At 47.8% G+C, this 25,715-nt stretch overlaps 1 protein-coding gene across 7 annotated transcripts in view; it reads left to right on the plus strand.

Moving 5' to 3' along the window:
- Positions 1 to 25,715, plus strand: part of LOC108918138 (protein FAM126B) — a 51,876-nt gene that overhangs the window by 16,833 nt on the left and 9,328 nt on the right. For 4 of the 7 annotated variants that reach the window (XM_018725184.2, XM_018725176.2, XM_018725206.2 and 1 more), the window contains 11 exons: positions 2,737 to 2,821; positions 13,242 to 13,319; positions 13,912 to 14,013; positions 16,356 to 16,535; positions 17,107 to 17,187; positions 18,731 to 18,846; positions 20,365 to 20,460; positions 21,744 to 21,860; positions 23,512 to 23,599; positions 23,786 to 23,942; positions 25,290 to 25,424. In XM_018725184.2, coding sequence (XP_018580700.2) covers positions 13,269 to 13,319; positions 13,912 to 14,013; positions 16,356 to 16,535; positions 17,107 to 17,187; positions 18,731 to 18,846; positions 20,365 to 20,460; positions 21,744 to 21,860; positions 23,512 to 23,599; positions 23,786 to 23,942; positions 25,290 to 25,424 — 1,123 coding nt within the window. In that variant the 5' untranslated portion in view covers positions 2,737 to 2,821; positions 13,242 to 13,268. The remainder of the gene's footprint in view (positions 1 to 2,736; positions 2,822 to 13,241; positions 13,320 to 13,911; positions 14,014 to 16,355; positions 16,536 to 17,106; positions 17,188 to 18,730; positions 18,847 to 20,364; positions 20,461 to 21,743; positions 21,861 to 23,511; positions 23,600 to 23,785; positions 23,943 to 25,289; positions 25,425 to 25,715) is intronic. The other 3 variants (XM_018725216.2, XM_018725226.2, XM_018725190.2) reach the window with 2 other exon arrangements.

The following is a 25,715-nucleotide window of genomic DNA, read 5'->3' on the forward strand; positions in this document are numbered from 1 at the left end:
AGTGGGTGTTTGTACTGCGGGGCTCTAACAGCTTTGGCATGGAAGTCTTGCATGAATTGTGCTTTTACAGTCTTATAGAGAATATTATGGTGTGTTATAAGGCATTTTGTTGTCCACTGTGATGTGTCACTTGGCCTGGATTTAACACCACCTCGAAACCTGTGTGTGTGTGTGTGTGTGTGTGTGTGTGTGTGTGTGTGTGTGTGTGTGTGTGTGTGGGAGTGTTCGTGAGTGACTTCTGTCATCATAAGAAGACAGTTGAAAGTGAACATTTACAGGCGTGCGTGCGTGCGCGCGCACGCCACACATGCTGTCCTTTACGTGTGGAGCTGCTGGCACTCGGCCACATCCCAGTCCATGTCATGCATTCCCTGTCCTTGAACCATTTACTCTGGGATGCGAAAGAGGAGTCACGGCTTTTCACATAGCTGACTTATCAACGGGAACCTGTTGCAGCCCATCCATCCATCCATCTTCCTCCGCTTTATCCGGGGCCGGGTTGCGGGGGCAGCAGTCCGAGCAGAGTCCTCCAGACTTCCCTCTCCCCACACACCTCCTCCAGTTCCTCTGGGGAAACCCCAAGGCGTTCCCAGGCCAGCCGGGAGACATAGTCTCTCCAACGTGTCCTGGGTCTGCCCTAAGGCCTCCTCCCAGTGGGACAAGCCCAGAACACCTCCCCAGGGAGACATCCAGGAGGCATCCAGAACAGATGCCCGAGCCACCTCAATTGGCTCCTCTCGATGCGGAGGAGCAGCGGCTCTACTCCAAGCTCCTCCCGGGTGACTGAGCTCCTCACCCTATCCCTAAGGGTGCGCCCAGCCACACTGCGGAGGAAACTCATTTCTGCCACTTGTATCCGCGATCTCATTCTTTCGGTCATGATCCAGAGTTCATGACCATAGGTGAAGGTAGGAACGTAGATCGACCGGTAAATTGAGAGCTTCGCCTTACGACTCGCTCCCTCTTCACCACAACAGACCGGTACAATGACCGCATTTCTGCGGACGCCGCACCGATCCGTCCGTCAACCTGCCGCTCCATTTTTTCCCTCACTTGTGAACAAGACCCCAAGATACTTAAACTCCTCCACTTGAGGGAGGAGCTCCCCCCTAACCCGGAGGGGGCAATCCACCTTTTTCCGACTGAGAACCATGGCCTCGGATTTGGAGGTGCTGATTCTCATCCCCGCCGCTTCGCACTCGGCTGCAAACTTCTCCAGTGCACGCTGCAAGTCTTGACTTGATGAAGCCAACAGGACCACATCATCCACAAAAAGCAGAGACGAGATCTCGCGGCCACCAAAACAGACACCCTCCGTTCCCTGGCTGCGCCTAGAAATTCTGTCCATGAAGATAATGAACAGAATCGGTGACAAAGGGCAGCCCTGGCAGAGTCCAGCATGCACCGGGAACAGGTCTGACTTACTGCCGGCAATGCGAACCAAGCTCCTGCTCCGGTCATACAGGGAACGAACAGCCCGTAGCAGCGAGCCCCGAACCCCATAATCCCGAAGTACCTCCCACAGGATGCCACGAGGGACACGGTCGAATGCCTTCTCCAGGTCTACAAAACACATATGGACTGGTTGGGCAAACTCCCACGAGCCCTCCAGAACCCTAGTGAGGGTATAGAGCTGGTCCAGTGTTCCACGGCCAGGGCGAAAACCCCATTGCTCCTCCTGAATCCGAGGTTTGACTATCGGTCGGATTCTCCTTTCCAGTACCCTGGCATAGACTTTCCCAGGGAGACTAAGGAGTGTGATCCCCCTGTAGTTGGAACACAATCTCCGGTCCCCCTTCTTAAAAAGAGGGACCACCACCCCGGTCTGCCAGTCCAGAGGCACCGTTCCTGAACTCCACGCGATGCTGCAGAGGCGTGTCAGCCAAGACAGCCCCACAACATCCAGAGACTTGAGAAACTCGGGGCGGATCTCATCCACCCCCGGAGCCTTGCCACCGAGCAGTTTTTTGACTACCTCAGCAACTTCAGCCAGGGTAATGGACGAGTCCCCCTCCAAGTCCCCAGCCTCAGCTTCCTCTACGGAAGGCATGTCGGAGGCATTGAGGAGATCCTCAAAGTACTCCTTCCACCGCCCGAGGACATCCTCAGCTGAGGTCAGCAGTGCACCACTTCCACTGTAAACAGTGTTTGTGGAACACCGCTTCCCCCCTCTGAGTCGCCGGACGGTTTGCCAGAATCTTTTTGAGGCCGACCTGCTGCAGCCCTTAAAATAAAAAATATCTTCTTCACATGCCAACTGGAGGTCACACACACTTCCAGCAGTTTGTACCCTACTAACAAAGGCCCTGGCCACTGTTAGACTTTAGGAGACCTGGACAAAAGGCACCGCTCCTCGATGGTGTGTGAGGCCCGGGGGGCGGGGGCATGTACCTGCTCTTGTTTGGCTCCGTGGGCGTCTTTCTCGCCACCTGCATCCGAGCTCCAGAGCCTGCCAGCATCCCGGGTGCTGTGCTGCGGTCCATGGGAGCGAGGGGGTCCAAGCATTTTGTCCATTTGTTTTGCCTACACATTTAAAGGCATGCATGCAGAACACACTCCCACACACATGCCTCCAGCAGCAGGCTTCAGGTACACTTGGCATGCGCACTTTGCATTGGACCAAGGTCATGGCTGGACCGCTTGCCTTGTCACGACTGTGATGTGATTTATTGGCAGAGCTCCGCCTCCCTTGAGGTCTTCCCATGATCTGATTGGTACGTTCCTTTTTGCCCGCAGGTGACTGGCAGAGACCCACAGATGTGTGACCTCTCAGAGACCACGTGCCTCCACTTTGCGGAGATCTGAATTCCTGGAGAGCAGGGTGAGGATGTAGAATTTCAAACACTTTCCAGAGTTTAGGAGCCCTCGGGCTCTTTCACAGCAGCCTGTCCAGTTTTATGGTTTAACAAAGAGGAATGTGGGCAGGGCCATCGGAGAGCTGACACGGAGAAAAGTAACTTTGAGAGTAAGAATAAAAAGGACGTCAGAATTGGTGAGAAACATGCCTTTTACAGCTGTCTATTTGACAACTCTGACTGATGGGTTGAGGTAAGAGTTCCGCTTCTGGCGGATTCATCACCATGACGACTGAACGCATCGGGGAGTTATAAAAACATGATGGTTTGACAGAAGGGGGCAGTGGCAAGGCAAGAGAACAGAGGGGGAGGAAAAGTGTCATTTTAATGGTGAAAAAAAGGGAAGTTGTTCTGACAGGAATCTCTCAGCCAGGGTGTGAAGTCAGCAGATCCAGCAGAGGAAGGCTGTGCAGTCCCCAGTCACAAGGCAGGTTACAGGTCTGCAGGCGTCTCGATGGTTCACTTCTGGCTCTTATGTGGAAGGGCAGCCCAGAAATATGGACCCGAAAAGCAAATTCATTTTTTTACATCACAGATTTAAAAAACTCCGCTTTAGTCAGCCTCTGTTACAGTATTGAAAATAAGAACTTCTTTCTATCCACACGGCATATGTGCAACTGAGAGACTGGTAGTTAGAGCTCTTGTACTTTTCTTAAGATCGACTGCTCCAGCTCTAGGGGTAAAACTGGATAAAGATATCGTAATGATAATGGCAATACAAATAGTATTGAAACTGCTGAAATCATGGTGTGAAAGTCTGTCTTTTTGTTAAACTCGGATTGGATAAAGGGGCTGATGCTGCTATAAGCAGAAGTGGGGCAACAACGGGTTGGAGTGAAGACCAGGAGACCATAGCCATGGCTGCCAGTTTCACTCTGGTTGTTCGTCCTTCAGCCCACTCTCCTCCATCCCTCGTCACATGGAGAAATAGGTGCACGTAGCCATCCTCAATCCAGTGTTCATCTCCCTGCCTACTTGTGCTGTCTGGCACTAACACGTGTTTAATTTACACTCAGGAGGAGTAGGGTGGGCGATTCCAGGTGCCAGATGCTCCCTTTTCAATGCTGCAATGCAAGTGGGGAGGAGACGAATTCAGATTTAGTGTTAAAAGTCAAAGCAATTACACGTGTTTCAGGTCCACTATTTGATGTCTGGTAACAAAACGTTCCATAATAATTCCATTTTAAATTCACGCCACGAAAATGACACGTTCTCCCGTGTTTGCGTGGCTTTCCTTCCACGGGCTAAAGACGTGCAGTTCAGGTGAAGAGTGGTGACTCTGTATTCTGAAATTGATAGCGTAGTAGTTAAAGCTTCCGTCTTTAGACCCGCAACTTGCGCAAGTAGTAGTTCAAATCTTTTCTCTAGCTCAGTAGTAGCTGTGTAGTATTGAGCAACGCTGGTACTTGCCAGTGAAACACCTTCCTGCAGTTCAGGTGAATTGGTGATGCTCAGGTAAAATCTGCTTGAAGTACTCAGATGTATAAGTAAATATGTGTTATAAATAAACAATTGTAAATTGCTTTGGGAGAAAAGTATGAGCTAAATTCATCCATCCATCTTCCTCCGCTTATCCGGGGCCGGGTCGCGGGGGCAGCAGTCCGAGCAGAGTACTCCAGACCTCCCTCTCCCCGCACACCTCCTCCAGTTCCTCTGGGGGAACCCCAAGGCGTTCCCAGGCCAGCCGGGAGACATAGTCTCTCCAACGTGTCCTGGGTCTGCCCCGAGGCCTCCTCCCAGTGGGACAAGCCCGGAGCACCTCCCCAGGGAGGCGTCCAGGAGGCATCCGGAACAGATGCCCGAGCCACCTCAACTGGCTCCTCTCGATGCGGAGGAGCAGCGGCTCTACTCCGAGCTCCTCCCGGGTGACTGAGCTCCTCACCCTATCCCTAAGGGTGCGCCCAGCCACTCTGCGGAGGAAACTCATTTCTGCCGCTTGTATCCGCGATCTCATTCTTTCGGTCACGATCCAGAGTTCATGACCATAGGTGAGGGTAGGAACGTAGATCGACCGGTAAATTGAGAGCTTCGCCTTACGACTCAGCTCCCTCTTCACCACAACAGACCGGTACAATGACCGCATTACTGCAGACGCCGCACCGATCCGTCTGTCGACCTGCCGCTCCATTTTTCCCTCACTCGTGAACAAGACCCCAAGATACTTAAACTCCTCCACTTGAGGGAGCAACTCCCCCCTAACCCGGAGGGAGCAATCCACCTTTTTCCGACTGAGAACCATGGCCTCGGATTTGGAGGTGCTGATTCTCATCCCCGCCGCTTCGCACTCGGCTGCAAACCTCCCCAGTGCACGCTGCAAGTCTTGACTTGATGAAGCCAACAGGACCACATCGTCCGCAAAAAGCAGAGACGAGATCTCGCGGCCACCAAAACAGACACCCTCCGTTCCCTGACTGCGCCTAGAAATTCTGTCCATAAAAATAATGAACAGAATCGGTGACAAAGGGCAGCCCTGGCGGAGTCCAACATGCACCGGGAACAGGTCTGACTTACTGCCGGCAATGCGAACCAAGCTCCTGCTCCGGTCATACAGGGAACGAACAGCCCGTAGCAACGAGCCCCGAACCCCATAATCCCGAAGCACCCCCCACAGGATGCCACGAGGGACACGGTCGAATGCCTTCTCCAGGTCCACAAAACACATATGGACTGGTTGGGCAAACTCCCACGAACCCTCCAACACCCTAGTGAGGGTATAGAGCTGGTCCAGTGTTCCACGGCCAGGGCGAAAACCGCATTGCTCCTCCTGAATCCGAGGTTCGACTATCGGTCGGATTCTCCTTTCCAGTACCCTGGCATAGACTTTCCCAGGGAGGCTAAGGAGTGTGATCCCCCTGTAGTTGGAACACAATCTCCGGTCCCCCTTCTTAAAAAGAGGGACCACCACCCCGGTCTGCCAGTCCAGAGGCACCGTTCCCGAACTCCACGCGATGCTGCAGAGGCGTGTCAGCCAAGACAGCCCCACAACATCCAGAGACTTGAGAAACTCGGGGCGGATCTCATCCACCCCCGGAGCCTTGCCACCGAGGAGTTTTTTGACTACCTCAGCAACTTCAGCCAGGGTAATGGACGAGTCCCCCTCCGAGTCCCCAGCCTCAGCTTCCTCTACGGAAGGCGTGTCGGAGGGATTGAGGAGATCCTCAAAGTACTCCTTCCACCGCCCGAGAACATCCTCAGCTGAGGTCAGCAGCGCACCACTTCCACTGTAAACAGTGTTCGTGGAACACCGCTTCCCCCCTCTGAGTCGCCGGACGGTTTGCCAGAATCTCTTTGAGGCCGACCGAAAGTCTTCCTCCATGGCCTCACCGAACTCCTCCCAAGCCCGAGTTTTTGCCGCGGCGACTGCCAGAGCCGCGCTCCGTTTGGCCCGTCGGTACCTGTCAGCTGCTTCAGAAGTCCCATGAGCCAGCCAGGCCCGATAGAACTCCTTCTTCAGCTTGACGGCATCCCTTACTTCCGGTGTCCACCACCGTGTTCGGGGATTGCCGCCGCGACAGGCACCGGAGACCTTATGGCCGCAGCTCCGAACAGCCGCACCGACAATGGAGGAGCGGAACATAGTCCATTCAGACTCAATGTCCCCCACCTCCCTCGGGACCTGGTTGAAGCTCTGTCGGAGGTGGGAGTTGAAGACCTCTCTGACAGGGGCCTCCGCCAAACGTTCCCAACAGACCCTCACTATGCGTTTGGGCCTGCCAGGTCTGTCCAGCTTTTTCCCCCGCCATCGAATCCAACTCACCACCAGGTGGTGATCAGTTGACAGCTCAGCCCCTCTCTTCACCCGAGTGTCCAAGACATATGGCCGAAGGTCAGAAGAAACGACTACAAAGTCGATCATCGACCTCCGACCTAGGGTGTCCTGGTGCCAAGTGCACTGGTGGACACCCTTATGCATGAACATGGTGTTCGTTATGGATAAACCGCGACTAGCACAGAAATCCAATAACAACTCACCGCTCGGGTTCAGATCAGGGAGGCCGTTCCTCCCAATCACGCCCCTCCAGGTATCACTGTCGCTGCCCACGTGGGCGTTAAAGTCCCCCAGTAGAACGACAGAGTCCCCAGTGGGAGCGCTTTCCAGCACGCCCCCCAGGGACTCTAAAAAGGCCAGGTACTCTACACTGCCGCTAGGCGCATAAGCACAAACGACAGTGAGAGACCGTTCCCTGACCCGAAGGCGTAGGGAGATGACCCTCTCATTCACCGGGGTAGACTCCAACACATGGCGGCTGAACTGGGGGGCTATTAATAAGCCCACACCAGCCCGCCGCCTCTCACCTTGGGCAACGCCAGAATAGTGGAGAGTCCACCCTCGATCGAGTAGAGTGGTTCCAGAACCCAAGCTGTGAGTGGAAGTGAGCCCGACTATATCTAGACGGTATCTCTCAACTTCCCGCACCAGCTCAGGCTCCTTCCCCGCCAGTGAGGTGACATTCCAAGTCCCAAAAACCAGAGTTGGCGCCCGAGGTCTGGGTCGGCCGGGCACTCGGCCCCGACCACCGCCCAAATCACAACGCACCGGCCCCTTACGGTTTCTCCGGCAGGTGGTGAGCCCACCGAAGAGCGGCTCCACGTTGTGGCTTCGGGCTGAGCCCGGCCAGGCCCCGTGGGCATAGACCTGGCCACCAGGCGCTCGCGTGCGAGCCCCCCCCCCAGGCCTGGCTCCAGGGTGGGGCCCCGGTGACCCCATACCGGGCGGGGTAAACGGACGCCTTGATTTTTTTGTCATAAGGGGTTTTTGAACCGCGCTTTGTCTCGTCTGTCATCCAGGACCTGTCTGCCATGGGAGACCCTACCCGGCTCCTCCGTGAACCGCCACCTTATCGTGGTGGAGGGGTTTGAGTGCCTGAATGAGTCCAGGAGCTATGTTGTCTGGGGCTACATGCCCCTGGTAGGGTCTCCCATGGCAGACAGGTCCTGGATGACAGACGAGACAAAGCGCGGTTCAAAAACCCCTTATGAGCTAAATTAATAAATGTAATGTAGGTGTATAGCTATTCTATGATCATGTTCCAGGATGTACCCCTCTCAGCCTGGTGCCCAATGCTACTGGGAAAGGCTCAAGAGTAACTTATTAAAATAAGATGGCTAGATATACACGCACACTTTCTGAACCGCTTGTCCCATACGGGGTCGCGGGGAACTGGAGCCTACCTGGCAACACAGGGCGTAAGGCCGGAGGGGACACACCCAGGACGGGACGCCAGTCCATCGCAAGGCACCCCAAGCGGGACTCGAACCCCAGACCCACTGGAGAGCAGGACCCGGTCCAACCCACCGCATCCCCTTGTAAAACACATTTAAAATTAATGAAATTAGGTTGTGAAGACAACATTTCTTAATTCCAGTTGCTGGCCGATGATCACATAAACATCTCTAATGATTGTCAGTATGTGGCCGCTTTCAACTTTCTTTATTACGTATTTTTAAACGTTTTTATAAGACAGACATTCCTCAACTTATTTGAGGGTTAGGTTCTGTAAAAATCTTCATTTTTACTTTTTCAGTTATTTACTGATTGTTCGTCGATTTGTTCCATAAACATTCCTCATCTTCCTACTAGTCTCCGACACGCAGGAGCATCAGACGGGCTGTAAACACCGTGGAAGTGATCTGAATTAATGTGGTTCTGCATTTCTGTTCCGCTTGAGTGCGTTTTACTGCTGACTAGTGGCTGGCTTTGAAAACACAGGTTGCTTTTGCTCAGCAAGATACTTTAGAACACAAAATAGTATGGAAAATACAACTAGGATAATCGGGCACATTGTTGTATCTTTTAAATTTCGTAACTAATGTTCATAACACAAGGAGCCACTTGCCCTGAATTCCTCCACTATCAGCACAGCTGTATAAACGAGTAAAGCATTGTAAGGAAAGGATACATGTCTGGCATTATGATGCCTTGGAAAAAGTGTCAGATAAATGAATAAATATAAAGGCATCCACTGTCTTCTCTCTCTGAGGGCTGTCTCTGTGTTTTCTATCTTTAAAGGCTGCTGCTGACCTTTCGAGCCTCGGAAGCTCAGAATGAAAACGCTGGTGTTCAGCATGGCCTCGTTGATCTGCATCATCTTTCCGAGGCGTCTTGGATTAAATGTTAACTTCGACATAAGTACCCATTGATAGGATGACCTAAGAATCATTTACCTTGTTAGGGACAAGCAAACCACTGACTAAGAAAAAGAGCTTTTTGCTGCAGTCAGTCTGTGGGCTGGGTTTGGGTTGAGCTATTCAGGGTTGTGAAAATAGTGTGAAAGGGAGAAGTGAAGATACAGCATGGGGTATGAATGGAAATTATCAGTGAGGTTACTGACATTTGACAGTGGAACCCAAGTTGTTAAAGAATGATGGAAATTGGCTGATGCTTCACTACCTCTTTCCTCTACCCTGTACCATAAAAATACAACATGAAACTCGCAGATAGGAAACCTTTGTCTGATTCTGCAGACTAAATAAATGGTCAAAGGTGTCGGTGTTTGTCGCAATGATGAAAATGGGACACAAGCTGCTGTGTTCTCTAAGTAGAAGATAACTCTGTACTATAATTTGCAGTTTAGTGCAAGTTTTTTTGGGTGTATTTTTACAGTTGATGTTATTTTAATAAAGGAAGGCATAGAAACATGAGTCATTTTTAAACCCATGTGGCTAGTGTCCCAGATGGTACAACTTGTACTGCTATAGGGGCTGTTGTAGGTGTGTCCCGCATTGCATGCGTGTGTCCCTCGTATGCCTCCACACCACCTTGCCAGCTGTGGCGATTTGGGGGAAGGATATGTGAGACCAAGCTTAGAGCAGGTTAGATGAGTCCATGTATTTATGTCTTTCTTGGACAAGTAGGGCCAGCTAGTAGTGTAGTAGTTAGCGCTACTGCCTTTGGACCTAAAAGTCACAGGTTCGATCCCCACCTATGGCTGTAATACCCTTGAGCAAGGTACCTACCCTAAATTGCTTCAGTAAAATTACCTGGCTGTATAAATGGGTAAATGATTATAAGCATGTAATAATTGTGACCTTAATATTGTAAGTTGCTTTGGAGAAAAGCATCAACTAAATGAATAAATATAAGTAGTGGACCACCAGGGGGCACAGTTGTTAAGGAACTGGGTTTTTGACCATAATCTCACTAGTGGTGGTTTCTGGAGAAGTTCTGGTTATGTATATTCTTTAAGAGACTGAAGATGACTCCTTCAGTATAAATCTCCATAAATAGGTGAAATATTGTGTAAGTAGCTTCTGACATTTATTTATCTGACACCTTTGTCCAAGGCCACGTACAGTGTCCATACAGTATGAACAAAGCAACAAAGTCATAAGAATCACATGATGGCAATTCCGGATGGAATATGTTTAGGTAATGGAAGATCAGCATGGGACTGGGCTGGGTTACACATCATCATGTAACAGAAGAAAGTTAAACAAGGCAAGAAGAGTTTAAAGGTGCTGTTTGCGCTATTACCTTGCAATTAAAGGTGCTGGGTTTGAATTCCTTCATTTATTGTAATAATACCCTACCCCTCCCTTGACCAAGCTGCTTGCCCTAAGTTGCTCGAATAAAAATTACCGAGCTGTGCAACTGGGTAAATAATTGTAAGGAGTTTATGTAAAGCATAAGCTGTTGTAGACAAAACTGTCAACTACATGAAAAAATAATATGACAGCTGTTTCCCCAATTTTCACTAAGGCTAAACTATCATCCATTCAAACATTCTAATATATCATTCAAATATTAAACTGGGGTCTTTCCAGAGGTGGGTAGTAACACATTACATTTAGTCCAGTACTTGTATTTAAATTCATCCCTGAGGAAATTTAACTTCTCAGAGTAGTTTTTGCTAATTACACTTTTTACTTTTACACAAGTACACTTCTAAAGAATTGTGCTCTTACATTCCTGTCACCCTCTAACTTTCCTTAAAACAAATCAAGTCACATTTACTGTAAACCAATAGCAGCACCTAACAGTCAGCTGATTTATTCTGTGGATTTCATTGGTCATTGTCAGCTGTCAGTCAGTTGGTTACTTATACTGTAAACCAGTAGCCACACTTTCTCACCGAGTTCCCGGATTTCACTGGCCATTGCAGCTGTTAGTCAAGCGTTGTCACAGCAACAGCTGACACTTTAGGAAAGAACAGTTTTAAAATTTCAGCAATAGGCTACGATTTCAGCATGGGAGGTTGAGAACGATGGAGCAATTATCAAACAACTCAGTTTAGAGAGAATTTCCATGGCTTTAAATTCAGTTCGTGTTCTATGTCATGCAACACAACTGTTTATGCATTTGTACAACAGAGTATTTATACTGAAGCATTTTATGGTAAGTCCAGAAGTCATGAACACTACAGTGGAGCGAAATAAATTGAACCGACACCCTTAACCACTACACGTCCATAGCAATGGAAAAAACAATGAATGCTTTGCTATATGTTAATATCATAAAGAGTTATCATGGTCTCATTTTAGTGAGCTCTGTTATAGTTTAATGTTGATTAGTCAGAGTTTAGTGTTGAGTCCCGTTCCTTTATTACCGACAACCTAGTTCATTCACAGACGGGGGACGTAATGCCAGAACTCTGGGGGGGGAATGTGAGTTGGAATGAATGGTATTTGTTAAGTATTTTTCTTAACCTTTTTTAGGCCATGGACCTCTTTAAGAAACTGATGAAATCTAAGAAGAAAAATATCCATAAAAGGGTTTGGAGAAAATATTGTACCGTTTATTGTATCCTAGTTTGATTCAGTTTATATAGAATAATAACATAGTGACAATGTAATAATATTTTTATTGTATTTTTAACTCTATTGAAGCTGTTGAAGCCCATCCACAGTCCCACAGGGGGTCCATGGACCAGAGGTGAAGAACTGCAGAGCTAGTTTTAAAACATCTAGAATGTTTGTAACAGTATATTAATTAATGTCAGTTAATATGCTCATCACACCTGCCAGGAGACTGAGGGCCTTTGTTTTCAGTTTGATTGCTATTTATAGCATTTAACCTTGATAGAGTACAACATTGAATTTATTGAAGACACCTATAAATATTTTATTTATGAGTTACTTGACACTTGAGAAGATTTTTAACCAGATACCCTTCTCCCTAGTAGCTTTTTGGAGGATTCATTTCACTTTTAATGGTGTAGTTTTTTTGAAGTAACTGATTAGATCAGTTTTTTGATTACCCACATTTGGTCCTTTTTTGCTGAAGAACTTAATTATTTAGCTGCTACTTTTCTCCAGTGGTACTTTACTATATCAGTCTTGCCACAGACATTTAGAGCTTTTCAGTTATCCATCCCACAGTAACAATGTACATTTATTCATTTAGCCAACACTTTCTCCAAAGCAACTCACAGCATTAAGCTACTTATAGTTATTTTCCCATTTATACTGCTGCATATTTTACTGGAGCAGTTTAGGGTAAGTACCTTGCTCAAGGGTTCAATAGCTGGGATTTGAACCTGTGACCTTTGGTCTAAAGGTAGCAGCTCTCACCACTACATCACACCTGCCCCACCTCACCACTGCCCCTCTTTAAAGTGTAGATATGATCAAAAAGAAAAAGACAAGATGAAGCTCAACAAAATAACTAAATGTCAAAATATCAGTAGACAAGTAATTGCTGGACAAATGTGTTTCACATTTAGCTGACACTTTTCTCTAAGGCCACTTACAACTATTTACCCATTTATACAGCTGGGTAATTTTACCAGAGGAATTTAGGGTAACTACATTGCTCAAAGGTACTACAGCAAAGGGTGGGGATCAAACCTGCAACCTTTAGATCTAAAGGCAGCAGCTCTAATCACTACGCTACCAGCTGTCCTGTGTGTTTTTGTACAAGAGCCATCAGCCCAGTGCAGTAAGTTCAAATTTGGCTTTGTTTGGTCAAACCCTGTGCCACGCGGGGTTGGGAAGGTGCCCAAGGAAGGAGCCTGGTCAGCATCCCACAGCCCAGAGGAAGACTCACCCTCTCTGGGACTTTGCTGCACTTTGCCCTGTGAAGGCCGCTGTGCATATCATTTCTGACAAGCCTGGTCTCTCTTGCGTAACATCCAAGGACAGCCTTGCCTGAAGACTTTGAGTGTGTCTCGCGTGGATCCAACCGTGTGGACTCATTGGACAAGGGGTGGAGGACCCCCCCCCGCGCCTGTGGTCACTGCTAATCCAGACTAAATTCTCATAGTGCTATGAATACATGAAAATACACACACCACCATTGTTTTTGTGCTGGTGGTCCTAGTGACTGCCACTGCCTGCAAGATGAGCTCTCTGCTTCATCCCAAAAATAAATAAAAAAATGTATGGTTCACTTGCAGTTCTTTTGTCCTGGATGACACGGCCACTCGTTTTGTCCAATTTGTCCCACAGGGAGGTGAGGCGTGGGGCCTGGAGAAGATGCTGGGTCCAGAGAAAGGAGTAGTGGAGGAATGGCTCTCAGAATTCAAGGTGGGTACTCCTACCCATTTCTCACCAGTTTCATGGTCACCAAGCACTTTGGTCTTTACCATTGCTCACGGAAGACGGTGACAGATAAATGGTTCTAATAAATGAGTGTGCTTAAACTGAAAAACCCTAACACTATAAAAGATTATAATGTTTATGGTCAATTCAGATTATTACTGTTGCTTGTACTTCCTTTTATGGTACAGAGCAAGATCTCAGTTGCAGCACTACATTAGCAGCACCTCCATACAGCTTTGAAGGGCTAATTACCGTGATGGAGCTCTCACTGGAGGTCTCCTCTCATCCACATGTGTACCAGCATGAGTAACTTTCAGTAGGAAAGGAGACCTGTAATGACACACAGTTTGGACATTTTCCAGCTGATGGAACACCTGATGGGTCTCTGCTCAGGGGCTTTTGAATAAAAGTTTTGGTTTTACTTGTTCCCACATTTGCCCTCGAGATTCAGTCGCTCGTGTCTGAGAAGGTCTATAACTGCTCGTAAGACACCGTGGGCGTTTGCCGACATGAGCATGACAAAGCCCACAGTCCTGTTTAGAATGTGTACTGAATAATAGTTGTTCGAACCCCGCAGACGTTACCCGAAACCCAGATCCCCAGCTATGCGGGCAGCCTCTCCCTGAAGAAGTCCCTGGTGCCTGCGCTCTACCGAGTCATCCAGGACCCCAACAGTGAGGTGGGACAGACCCTGTGCCGCTTTCAGTTTCTGTTTCCTTCTAGGGGCATTTCTTCAAGAGTTGGAAAGTTCAGTGGTGACTGATGTTGAAAGACTTGTCATGTGACTGAGGGGCACTTGCATTTGAGTCTGATGGGAACCGGCTCGGAGGCCATCGTTCTCATCATTGTCGCCTGTGGTTTGTTTCCGTGGTTTTGCTGAGTGCTCAAACGCAAGATGCTGATTTCCCACACCTCTCACCATCCCAGCTGATTTCCCACCCTGCTCGACCATCCCTGCCTGGTGGTGAGCTGTCACAAAGGCCTCCTATTATCCCACTCACCTGTGACTCAACAGAAAAGTCAGCGGTGGGGGGATTGTAGTACCTCAGTGCTTAATTTACAAGAAAAGCGCCCATCTGCATTCCATTTCACACATTGGGTTTTGCACCCTTATCAAGCTGGGCTGTCGGTATCAGGTGGATAGACAACGTTGTAGTTCCAGTAAATGGGCCTGTAGGGTTTTTGAGTTTCAGCATCATAGCTTCCACCTGGTTTACTCATATCTGAAAGAATTTGGTTCAAAAATGGTGAAGTTAGTCATATTCAGCCTGCCATGGGTGCAGGGCTTTATTGTATTGGACTATGAATAAACTAGATGATCATGATGAGGATGAGGATCATAATAACTCAGTGCTTCAAGGCATAGGAGTATGTTCCATCGTGTGCATGTAAGTGCTGTTTTTTCCTCTCCTGGGATCCTCTCTGCTTATGCAGTTTCCACAGTCCCCGTGGCAGTTGTAATTCACTCTGTATCTGAGCTTTGCCGTTTAGCTCCAGCAGCTCCAAATTCTGCCAGGATTGCCTTTTCATGCCTCTAATGACTGGACACATTTTTTGGGAGCGGCCTGTAAACCGTGAGATTGCTGTCTCCCGTGATAAATTGGCAAGGATATCAGCTCTCCAGACAGTCCTCAAAGGAATGGAAACTCTTATGGCGGGGTTTAGCGCCATTGCGGCTGCTGCACAGTGGTCTATTGACCGTTCACAATATCACCACATGTAACTTGAAGGTCGACTGGAGCAACACTGACACTGAGTTACTTTGTTAAACCTCAAGTGCCCCCCATTCGTCTCATGGCTGTACCACCTCTGTTCTAATTGGCCCAGACTTTATTGCTCCGTGTGGTATCGGGACCACAGTAATACCTTGCCCTACGTCGTTAATTGGTTCCAAAGGGCACAACTTAAGTCGAAAAACGACGGAAAACGAAATTACCCCTAAAAAAACCGGTTTATACCCCCCTATAAACCCCTAATAAGCATTCCCCTCAAGTGTATACACTTAAATTAATGCTAAAGTAAAGAAAAAACAAATAACGTGGCAGAACTCGATGTTATCGGCACCGAACGGCAGGTAAATAAGACAAATATTTTTTTTTATTTTTAAGCTTTTAATTGATTTTATAGATTACAATATATTATTTTATATATTTTAACATTTATTTTTATTTGATTTTATACTTTTTTATTGTTTTTAAGTGATTTTTAACAATTTTTTATATTTTCGGCTGACCGACGTAAAGTCAAAATCGATGCAACACGAAATGACATAGGGTGAGGTATTACTGTACTTTGTTAAACCTCAAGTGCCCCCCATTAGTCTCATAGCTGTACCACCTCTGCTCTGATTGGCCCAGACTTTATTGCTCCGTGTGGCATCGGGACCAATTGCACTGCTTCTTTCCGCAACCATTGGTCTGACTGCTCCCTCGGCGTCCATCTCCATTTGCCCAAGTTAATTGTTCATTCTTGGCCACTTGTTAACCATTTCTCTCCCTCTTTGGCAAAGCCCTCAGCACAAGACTTCTGCCCTGCAATATGTTGGTTTGCTTGTAGAAAAGAGGGAAGAAAAAATGGTGGAAATTTGTAAATCCTGGAAGAACTGGTGGTGCTTCAGCTCTCACTTTGCTCTGATCAGCGGCTGTCTACTCCCCTCGCTTTGAAAGAAATCCGTCATCTGCCACAGCCTGGCTCCAGCGCTCTTATGAATATTTGGGGACCTTAAGGGAGAGATTAAAGCGCACAGGTCAGCTGAGAGCACCAACTGTGGTCGTTCTCAGACGTGTAACTCAGCATGTCTAGAATCGCCCTCTAGGTGAAAGATGTTAGATGAAGAACAAGTCATGGTGACGTAGGGCCATAAAGGACTTGTCCAATTGCTTTGTGCAGTACAGTGCAAGCTGTTTGTCCAGCAGTCATCAGCACGTCATTACGTTACAAGGTAACCTTTCACTGTGTGTACTCGTGTGTGCAAGCTGCGTTCTGACGAGTCTCTCACAAGTCTCTCACACGATACCCCAGCTCCTGGAGCCCGTGTGCCACCAGCTGTTTGAGCTGTACCGTAGCTCCGAGGAACGCCTGCGTCGCTTCACCTTGCAGTTCCTGCCCGAGCTGCTCTGGGTGTACCTGCGCGCCACTGCCAGCAGAGATCGCCAAAGCAACGGCTGCATCGAGGCACTCCTTTTGGGCATATATAACCTGGTGGGTTCTTCAACACTGAGCCCAATGTTGGGGGCAGAGGGGTAGGAGTGGAGATTATAGGACCCCCGCATTGTATTCAGAGCTCAGCCATGAGGTTGACTGTTTAGGATGCTGTGGATTGTTTGGGTTGCTCTGTTTTCCACCTTCAGGGAAGACCAAGGGTGTCATATAGCTGGTGACTGTTGGTAGTCAAATAACCAGATTTTCCCTTTTAAATAGGGAATTCCAAAACTGAGGTTTTAGACTGGTATATAGAGATTTTTAACTTTGTATGTTTATTTATTTTTTTAACTTTTTATTTTTTATTTTTTAACTGTATGTTAGGGCATGTATTGTTTTATGTGAGTCCAGTGTTGTGCACTGGCCGTGTCATGATGTCCAAGACAAATTTCCGTGGAAAGGGACAATAAAGTCTATTCTATTCTATTCTATTCTATTCAATCCTATTCTGTTTTGTTCACCAACTGTCAGCACCTCCATCATCAGTCACAAGTACACTGAAGAAGTGAACATTGTCCAAACATAAAGACTTAGAGAATGCCATGTTTGTTTCCCCCCCGCTGCTCTGCAGGAGATTGTGGACAAGGAAGGAAATGGCAAACTGCTGTCTTTCACCATCCCTTCGCTCTCCAAACCCTCCATATACCATGAAGTACGTAAGAGCTCTTTACCTGTAAGGATGTAGACTTTGTGGTGTTCTTCTCTCTCTGGTAAAAGATGGAGGACGGGAAGACATGGAGGGTAGAGCCCGCAGGTTTGAACACACTTGGGACTTACCCACCTGATGGAGGGGTTCTGAAGAAGCCCGATAAGGGTTCTCCTTTCCAAAAAGGCAAAAAGGTGTTCCTCCAAACGGTGTTCAGAAAAGACATTGCCTGCTGTGAAGTTCACCAAAGAGCCTCATTCTGGTCTTTTGCTGTCAATGGAGACTGTGTTACTGCATGTAGAGTCGTATCTCCATCTGCATCTCGTCTGCTGGTCTCGCTGAGAAGTGCTTATCGGAAGGACTCAGCTGTTCTAGTTGGCTATGGTGTGACTCAGTCAACTGAGGCACATGATACAGGAGGGAAGACGAGAAGTACAATGAGTGTGTAGGTGTGTGTATGTAGGGAAGCGTATTGCTGTGCTTGTGTGTGCGTGGGATTGATCACTTGAAAAAGGTGCTGTTCAGCCTGTGAGGGGGTGGGTGAGGCTTTGGGCTGGGTGGGTGTGGAGAGGGATGTTAGATACCACAGTTTTCCAGGCCAGGGAGCAGTTCCACATGAAATTGCATTAGCATCTGTCTGCTAGCTGCCTCGCATGCGGAATTTATTTATTTATTTATTTATTTTTTATTTTTAGAGAGCACTCTTCTCACGCAGTGACACAGAGCGCGGTAACACAGGCATAAAGGTAGAAAAACAGATACAAACAAAGAAGACAGTTGACTAATGGCTACCATAATGAATAACTTATAGAGTATACCTAATATTAACCCCCCCGAAAGTGATCTCCACTTTGGTTAACAGGCTGCCCTTGATTCAAGCAGCCACACAGTCACTGAGTGTGTGTCCATCCCCTGATGGAGTGTGTGACAAGTCACCTGCACACTGCCCCCCCCCCCCACACACCAAGAAACCATAGTAGATCTTCATATACAGCTGCCCTGCTATCTCCTTTCTCTCCTCAGTTTTCCTTGCAGGGATGATATCATTCATGGATATCTGCACACCTAGCACACACACATATGCACACACACATATACACACACACAGCCATACCCGTGTGCCATACATACTGTGACCAGCCCAGACCTGTGGGTTTATTCTGCTCCTTTTCCCCAGTGAGGTTCCTGTGTATCGATCACTGAGATCGGAGCCATTTACCGAGTGGGTTTTTCCCTCAGTCTTTAGAAAAGTTTCTGGAGGGTGCCGTGCCTTCGGTGTTTTTGTATGGTCAAGGAGAGTGCAACGGTCCTGTTAACAGTTGGACGCACCAGGGGGAGCAGACGTTCCGCGTTCAGGCGCTGTGAGGTGAACAATGTCATGATTGGTGTTTGTGGATGATGGAGGGTAAGCGATAAGATGCTATGCGGCTCATAAGGCCACCGGGGGGAGCGGCGACCGCACCAATGTGTCGGAGAAGCTGTGTTTTCAGGGCCTGTGTGTACAGGAGTTCCGGTTGACCTCGCTTCCTCTGCATCTGCCCATCTCCAGCCTTCAAGCCTGGGGTCCATAGCACTGACAGAGGGAGCCCTCAGCCATCACGACCTCATCAGGGTGGTGTACAGCGGCCTGCACCCCCAGCGCGAGACCTTCACAGCACAAAATAGGTAATGCCCTGGGCACACGTGGACTGTATTCACAGGCATGTCCTTGGTCCTGCTGTCTACTTTCACCTGGGGGGGGTTGTCAGTTGGCTTATTACTGTACCGTTCTTTATTAGGGGAGACAGCAATCAAATATGCTAATTGATGCTCATTTTGCATTTTTAATATCCTGCCTCACAACCAGCTCTCACTTTGTCCCCCCACACGACATGCTATCATTGGGAGCATTTTTCCATTCCATATGCAGATGGTTGCTGCTGCCCTGTCAGTTCTTTCCACAGAAGCAGATTTAACTGGATAGTTGGTAGCATAGTGGTTATTGCTGCTGCCTTTGAATCCAAATGTTGCAGGTTCAAATCTTACTTCTAGCTGTAGTACCACTGAGCAAGGTATTTACCCTGAATTGCTCCAGTAAAATTATTCAGCTGTATAAATGGGTAAATCATTGTAAGTTGCTTTAGAAAAGCATCAGCTAAAGAAGTGTAACTGCTGCACCTTATCTGTGTTAACCTCTTTGTAATGCCTGGGATGCAGGCCAACATTAGTGCTCAGCTTCACAAAACAAAACTGCTTGGGGTGTATGTTTAATCTTGAAATGTCTGCTTATTGTGTTGACTGTGACTGCTAGAGTGATCACAATGCTGCTACTAGTCAGAATTTACTACGGCTGAGCAGGTTTCCCAACAGCTGCGTGTGAGATAGGAGAGAGGTACGGAAGTGTGCTGCAATACATCAGATGACCAGCAGCCCGAGTGTGACCAAGCAGTCTGCCTGTGAGCAGTTCCTCCCGCTCGACTTGCCTGTGCTTTGCTCTTCCTCATCTGCCGGAAAGGCGGTGCAAAGCCCTGCATCGACCTTACAAGGCAGAGTGTTCCATAGGCTGTATGTTAGCCCAAATTCCTCTAATTAAGCTGCAATGCAGTGATCTCACTGGCCGCACATTTGATATTCCTAGGATTCCTATGGCACTTTACGCTTTACGTGCTGTGTAGCCTCAGGAGGTGTGATAAGTTAATGCCACGTAGCCAAAGCTTGTGATGTTCTCCTCTGAACTCTGCAAAGATTACTGTTCTTCCCTGAAGAAGCTCTGCTCTCAACAGCCCTTCAGTTAACCTTCCTGTGATTATTACATTTCTGACACTCTTTTTCCAAAGCAACTTACAATATTAAGGTACTTTACACTTATTTGTTCATCTGGGTAATTTTACTGGAGCAATTTAGGGTAAGTACCTTGTTCAAGGGTACTACAGCCAGAGGTGGGATTCAAACCTACAGCCTCTGGGTCCAAAGACAGTAGCACTACCAGCTGTCCCCATACTTACTCTTTTTCACAAGGGTGGCACACCAGATAGCACTGGTGCTCCACAGCCGATGAATGTGTCTGATTGCCCTGCAGTGGACACACAGTCAAACACAATCAAACACCAATAAATTGATAATGGATTCATTTTTATGTAGTGCTAACTAGTACTTTAAGCATTGGCTACATATGAAACCTAACGCTGTTTTTCCTGACTGCAGGTTTGAGGTGCTTGCATTCCTGATGCTGTGCTACAACTCTGCTGTGGTTTATATGCCGTCTTCTTCCTACCAGTCAGTGTGCAGGATAAGCTCACGGTGAGTGCGGACATCCTAGAATCCTCCATCCTGGTGTTCCACTCCTGATGGAAAAGAAAGTGCTTAAACACCATCTTCCCAAAATGTTTGTTTCATCCTGAGAGCATGTATCATTTTGTGTATGAAGAGCCTACTACTAGTATTATTAACATTGTTACTGTTTTTATTAGAATCTATATTGTATAATATGATTGTATGCTTACACGGTGTTTGGTTTATACACTAAATTACTTGCAGTTATTAGCCAGTTTATACAGCTGGGTAATTTGTACCTTAGGAATTCAGCATAAGTACCTTGATCAAGAGCATTACAAGATCAGTGATTCAAACCCGGGTCCTTTCATTGGAAGGTGATGGCTGTAACCACTGTGCCACCTGCTGGCCCATAAAGTTATGATGAAATATTAATGGTAATGCCTTTTGGGTTTGATGCTGTCAAACAGCATGGGTCTCGATCCCCACTACGCTCATAGGCTTCCGGCTTTATCGACACCTGTGTCCACACCTGTTGCTGTAAAGGGAAGGGAGGGGCAAGGAAGGGAGATTCGCCTCCTCTGCTTCCTAAGGGAATGTCTTTGGGTCTCAGCAATACATGACAGATTTTTTTTTTTTAAGAAGAACCATATGCTCAAGATTTGCATTTTGTACCTTCAAACATACATTTTTATAAATTAAAAAAACTGTTGTATAACCCACTGAAGACCCCTGCTGGCCACATGAGGGCTGCACATGAGTGTCTGGCCACTCCAAAAATTGCCTGGCGGTTCTTGTGTGTTGTGGAACGTTGCCATGTCTGGGAGGGAAGGCTGGCCAGGTGGCCTTGGACCCACCAAGGTTCTTCCTCCTGTTCAGGCCTTGATCTTTTCCCCACTTCTCACTGTGTGATGTTGTTATAACTACCAGTGCTACATGTTGCAATTCACTCCATTTTCACTCCGCTCTGCACTGAGCGCTTTGAGGTTACGTTGCGTGGGGTGGTACTATGACTGTAAACTGAACTGAACTGATCATCATGTCATTCCAGGAGCATAAGGTCATGTAGTTAATGGTTAATGATCTCTGCTTGTGATCAAAACATGTTCTTTGAGTGTGCTTTTGGTACAAAGATTCCAAATAAAATAAGTAAATAAGATTCTTAATGTATAATGTTCCAGATTCCACAACACCGACTTCCAGATTTTTTCAGCATAGCCCTCCGAACAGGATGGGTCTCCGTACTGCAACGCTGTATGCTGAGTCCCCTCTGACTTCATCTTTCTTTCTCTCTCACTTCCACTGCGCAGGTTATGCGTGTGCGGGTTTCCACGGCAACAGCAGAAGCTGTGGAGGGAGCCGTGCAACCGCGTGGTGCTGGACCCCGAATTCATGGTGCAGATGCTGACTGCTGTTTATCACGCCATGTGAGTGTGTTGTCGGTGTGTGTCGTGTGTGAGAGTGGGACTCCTCCATTTGAAGGAGCTTAGGATGTATGTCTTTTATGGGTCTCATCGGAGGAAGCATCATCAAATGTCTCATCCAACGCTTCAACATGTTTTTCTGTTATTCCCCCCATGCGATAAACTTTTCATGTGCACAACATTTCACCGGGAAGAACAACGTCAAATAAAAATGCCGTAAACACTACAGCGATGGGAAAAATAAAGCAAATGAGTGAAATCTATATAAAATAAGAGGGGTGTGGTGGCGCAGTGGGTTGGACCACAGTCCTGCTCTCTGGTGGGTCTGGGGTTCGAGTCCCGCTTGGGGTGCCTTGCGACGGACTGGCGTCCCGTCCTGGATGTGTCCCCTTCCCCTCCGGCCTTACGCCCTTTGTTACCGGGTAGGCTTCGGTTCCCCGCGACCCCGTATGGGACAAGCGGTTCTGAAAGTGTGTATAAAATACATGTATTTTCCAAAATAAATTTTATTTTATTGGTAACAATCTGTGGGTGCCTGTCACCACCCGGCAACCATTCAGTAACAGCACTTGTGTAGATAGTTACAGTCACACCCCAAAGAACAAACTTAAATCACAATTATCATAGTGAAACCTAGGTTCAATCTCATATGTCACATCACTGGAATCAGAAATTATTCTCACCTTTTAAATGGTCCTTCACTTATCGCCGTACTGACATCCTCGCTTCGGCAACATGGTGACAGTTCTTCCCGATCTTTAATAAACCTCAGTACTTAAGAGTTATTGCAGGCCAGGGCTCAGCAAAATCCTCCAGTTCCTCTTTGTACCGCAATATAATCTGCATATGGTGGGTTTCGCTTTGGCCACACCGAGAGGTCACAGGTAGTAAATGAGGACACACACCCCTGCTGCTAGCATTCATGGGGGACTTAGTGCTGTCGCCACCCATCGAATGAGTCCATAACAGTACATTACAGCCCCGGGGATTAGAGCCGCAGTGCGAAGAGGGACCAGGCACTCCTGTTTATCAGCGAGCTGTCAATGCAAAGAGGATTAGACCTGTTGATGACTGGTCCCTGACGATCCTGACTTGGAACCTTTTTACCCCATGTCTTTGAAGCTGCACTCTGATAACGGCTGGTGTGCAGCGTTTGGGCCCCAGGGTTCCCGTATTAATGCTTCCCACACTCTTCTGCCTTCAGGAACTTCTCCTCTGAGTGGAGCCAAAGGAGCGATAAGGAGGGCACAGTCACGCAGCACCTTCTCACACTGTTTACCTTCCATCATTAGAATAATGACTAGTGTGGCAAAACGGCATGGGAAGCCGTGATTGAGCGATGATTGCTTTCAGCTGGAGCTGGGACCAGGCTAAGGAGCTCTTGAGAAATTACTCTGAAGACACAAAGCAATGAAAACAATAAGGAGGAGGGAGAAAAACTAATTTAGACGGGAAACTCAGTTCTTGAGTTCCGTTATCCCTTTATCTGGACAAATATTGAACTGGGTTTTGTTCCTTAGCGCCGCTCATTAGTTGTGCTTGGAAGAACTTTCTTAGCTTGCCGGTGTCTGTCTCGAGTGTGTGAGTGCGTGTGCATCCTATCGGAGCGTTGGCTGGGATGTCCATGTTTCCTGAAGCTGCCATCCTCCTCCAGATACAATGGCGAGTGGGACCTGGGGAGGGAGGCGCTTGACGACATCCTGTACCGAGCTCAGCTGGAGCTCTACACACAGCCCCTCCTGGTAAGACGTGAGCCTCATGCTTCCTGGTACGTAAGGGCCACAGTGAGCAGGGGGGAATGAATCCTGATGGTAGAACTTGGCATCATTAAATTTAGCCTCATTTGTTATTCCTGGTGTTTTTATTCGTGCCGCTCCTGTGTCTGTGTTTGGAGCCCTTTGACCTCTGGACCCTTTTGTTTCCCCAAGGTGGCAAACGCTATGAAGAACTCATTGCCGGCGACTGCCCCAGATGGCTCCCGCGGGCGCAAGATCCTGCAGGTGGAGGTGACGCCCACCGTGAGCCGCATCTCCCGCACGGCCGTCACAGCAGCTTCCATCCGTCGCCACCGCTGGAAACGAGAGGGTAAGGGCTCCGTCTCCCGCCCCTTACCCCCCAGTTTCAGCCTGGGAGTTGGGCTCATCTGCAGGTCTCCACATTGATGGACTTCACAGAAATGCTGGCTGGATAGAGGAGGTGGGTAAGTGCTATGGGGGGTCACTTGGGATCGATGCAGTAGACCAGTGATATGTCTGCAGATCAAAACTCGCACTGCAAATGAGTTTGGATCTCCAGATGGGTTTCTATCCCTCTTACCTTTAGTGTCGGGGTAGGTGGTGTAATTCTGGGTGTGTGGAAGAGCGGAGAGAGACGTCCGCAAATCTTTTCAAATTATACTTCATTTGAAGTGGATGAGGGCCCTGCCCAGATAACCTTCAGAAAATCTGACACTGTCAGGTCACTGGCTCCTTATGTTACAAACAGCTGAGTTGGGAATTTTTGAAGATAGAAATATTTTCCGGTTTAATCAGTATTTGTTTTTAATTGAATTTTCTTGCTTTCTAAAATTTCTGACAATGACATGTGTTTAAATTTCTAGCCAATAAATGACATTAAAACGCACTGAAAGACTAGTGAGACCTTAGTGCCACCTTCATTCAACTCACTTTCACAGTGTTTACAGCTGATATCTGGTTTTCTTGCGTGTCTGGGATCAATAACAAGATGGCAAAAGCCATCAATCAACAATTGTCATTGAATAGGAGTTTGCTGAAACAGCATTTTCAGTAATTTCAAATGTTTTTGTTTTAATCCAAAAATATGAAAATTATTTTTTATTACGACTTCATCCCAAATTGTTGCAGAACCTAACCCATAAATATGTTTGGATGTCTGTATTAATAAGTATTAATTGATTATTGATTATGGCAATAGTAAAGGTGAGTTACAAACAAAATGAGTACCAGCGCATACGAGGAGCCAGTGCAGATTTAAAAAACCCTTTGTTCTGGTATTCTTCCCAAAATACAATAATGGAAAAGAGGGGAGATGTTTCTCCTTGTCTCATAGCCATACACCCCGTTCTCGCCACCCTTTGCCTTTATGACAAGCAGCTCGTGTGGATCCAGACTACTTGTCTGTGCTCTTTGATACCAGTGTCTCATTTTTCTTCATTTGGTGTCCTCTGACTGTGCCAGTACTGTGCGCTTGTGGTCTGTTTGTCTCTCTTCTCTCTCTGCTTCTTTGCTGCCCCTGAGAACCTAGACCTCGCAGTAGCAAGCTGCACTGGGCTACGGGGGCTATACCACTGAATGCTGTACATGTGTACATTTCTCTCAGGGGGAATAAACGGTAATGTTCACGTGTGAATGGCTTGTTCACCTCAGCCACTAAGGGGCGCATCCTCTCCGGTTCTGTTGTGTTGAATCCCAGATTGTTTTGACTTCTCAAACGAGGCAGAGTTCAGCATGACCATCACCCCCAGCCGCCACACCCCCTGGGAGCCGTCGGCCAATCCGGAGCAAGGAGGGAGGGGGCAGTGCGGCGTGCCCCCGGTCACGCCTGAGGGTAGGCAGGAGGGGAGCCAGAGAGAAGGGGGGGATAAAGTACTGGCTGTTGCTGACCTCGCCCTAGGGAGACCAGCTGCCGGCCACCTACCTTGACCCCCCCCTCATCCAAACATGTACTAATGCCTTGAAATTCCATATGGAAAATCACAGTGAAACTCCCTGCCCCCACTCTCCAAATTCCCACTACCATCCCAGGTCCTCATTACCCTTAGTGTCAGGGTAGGCAATTTAATTCTGGGTGTGTGTGGGGGGACGGAGAGGGACGTCTGCATGGGCCTGCTTCTTGCCA

Source organism: Scleropages formosus, chromosome 14, assembly GCF_900964775.1.
Source record: "Scleropages formosus chromosome 14, fSclFor1.1, whole genome shotgun sequence".
NCBI classification, from domain to species: domain Eukaryota; kingdom Metazoa; phylum Chordata; class Actinopteri; order Osteoglossiformes; family Osteoglossidae; genus Scleropages; species Scleropages formosus.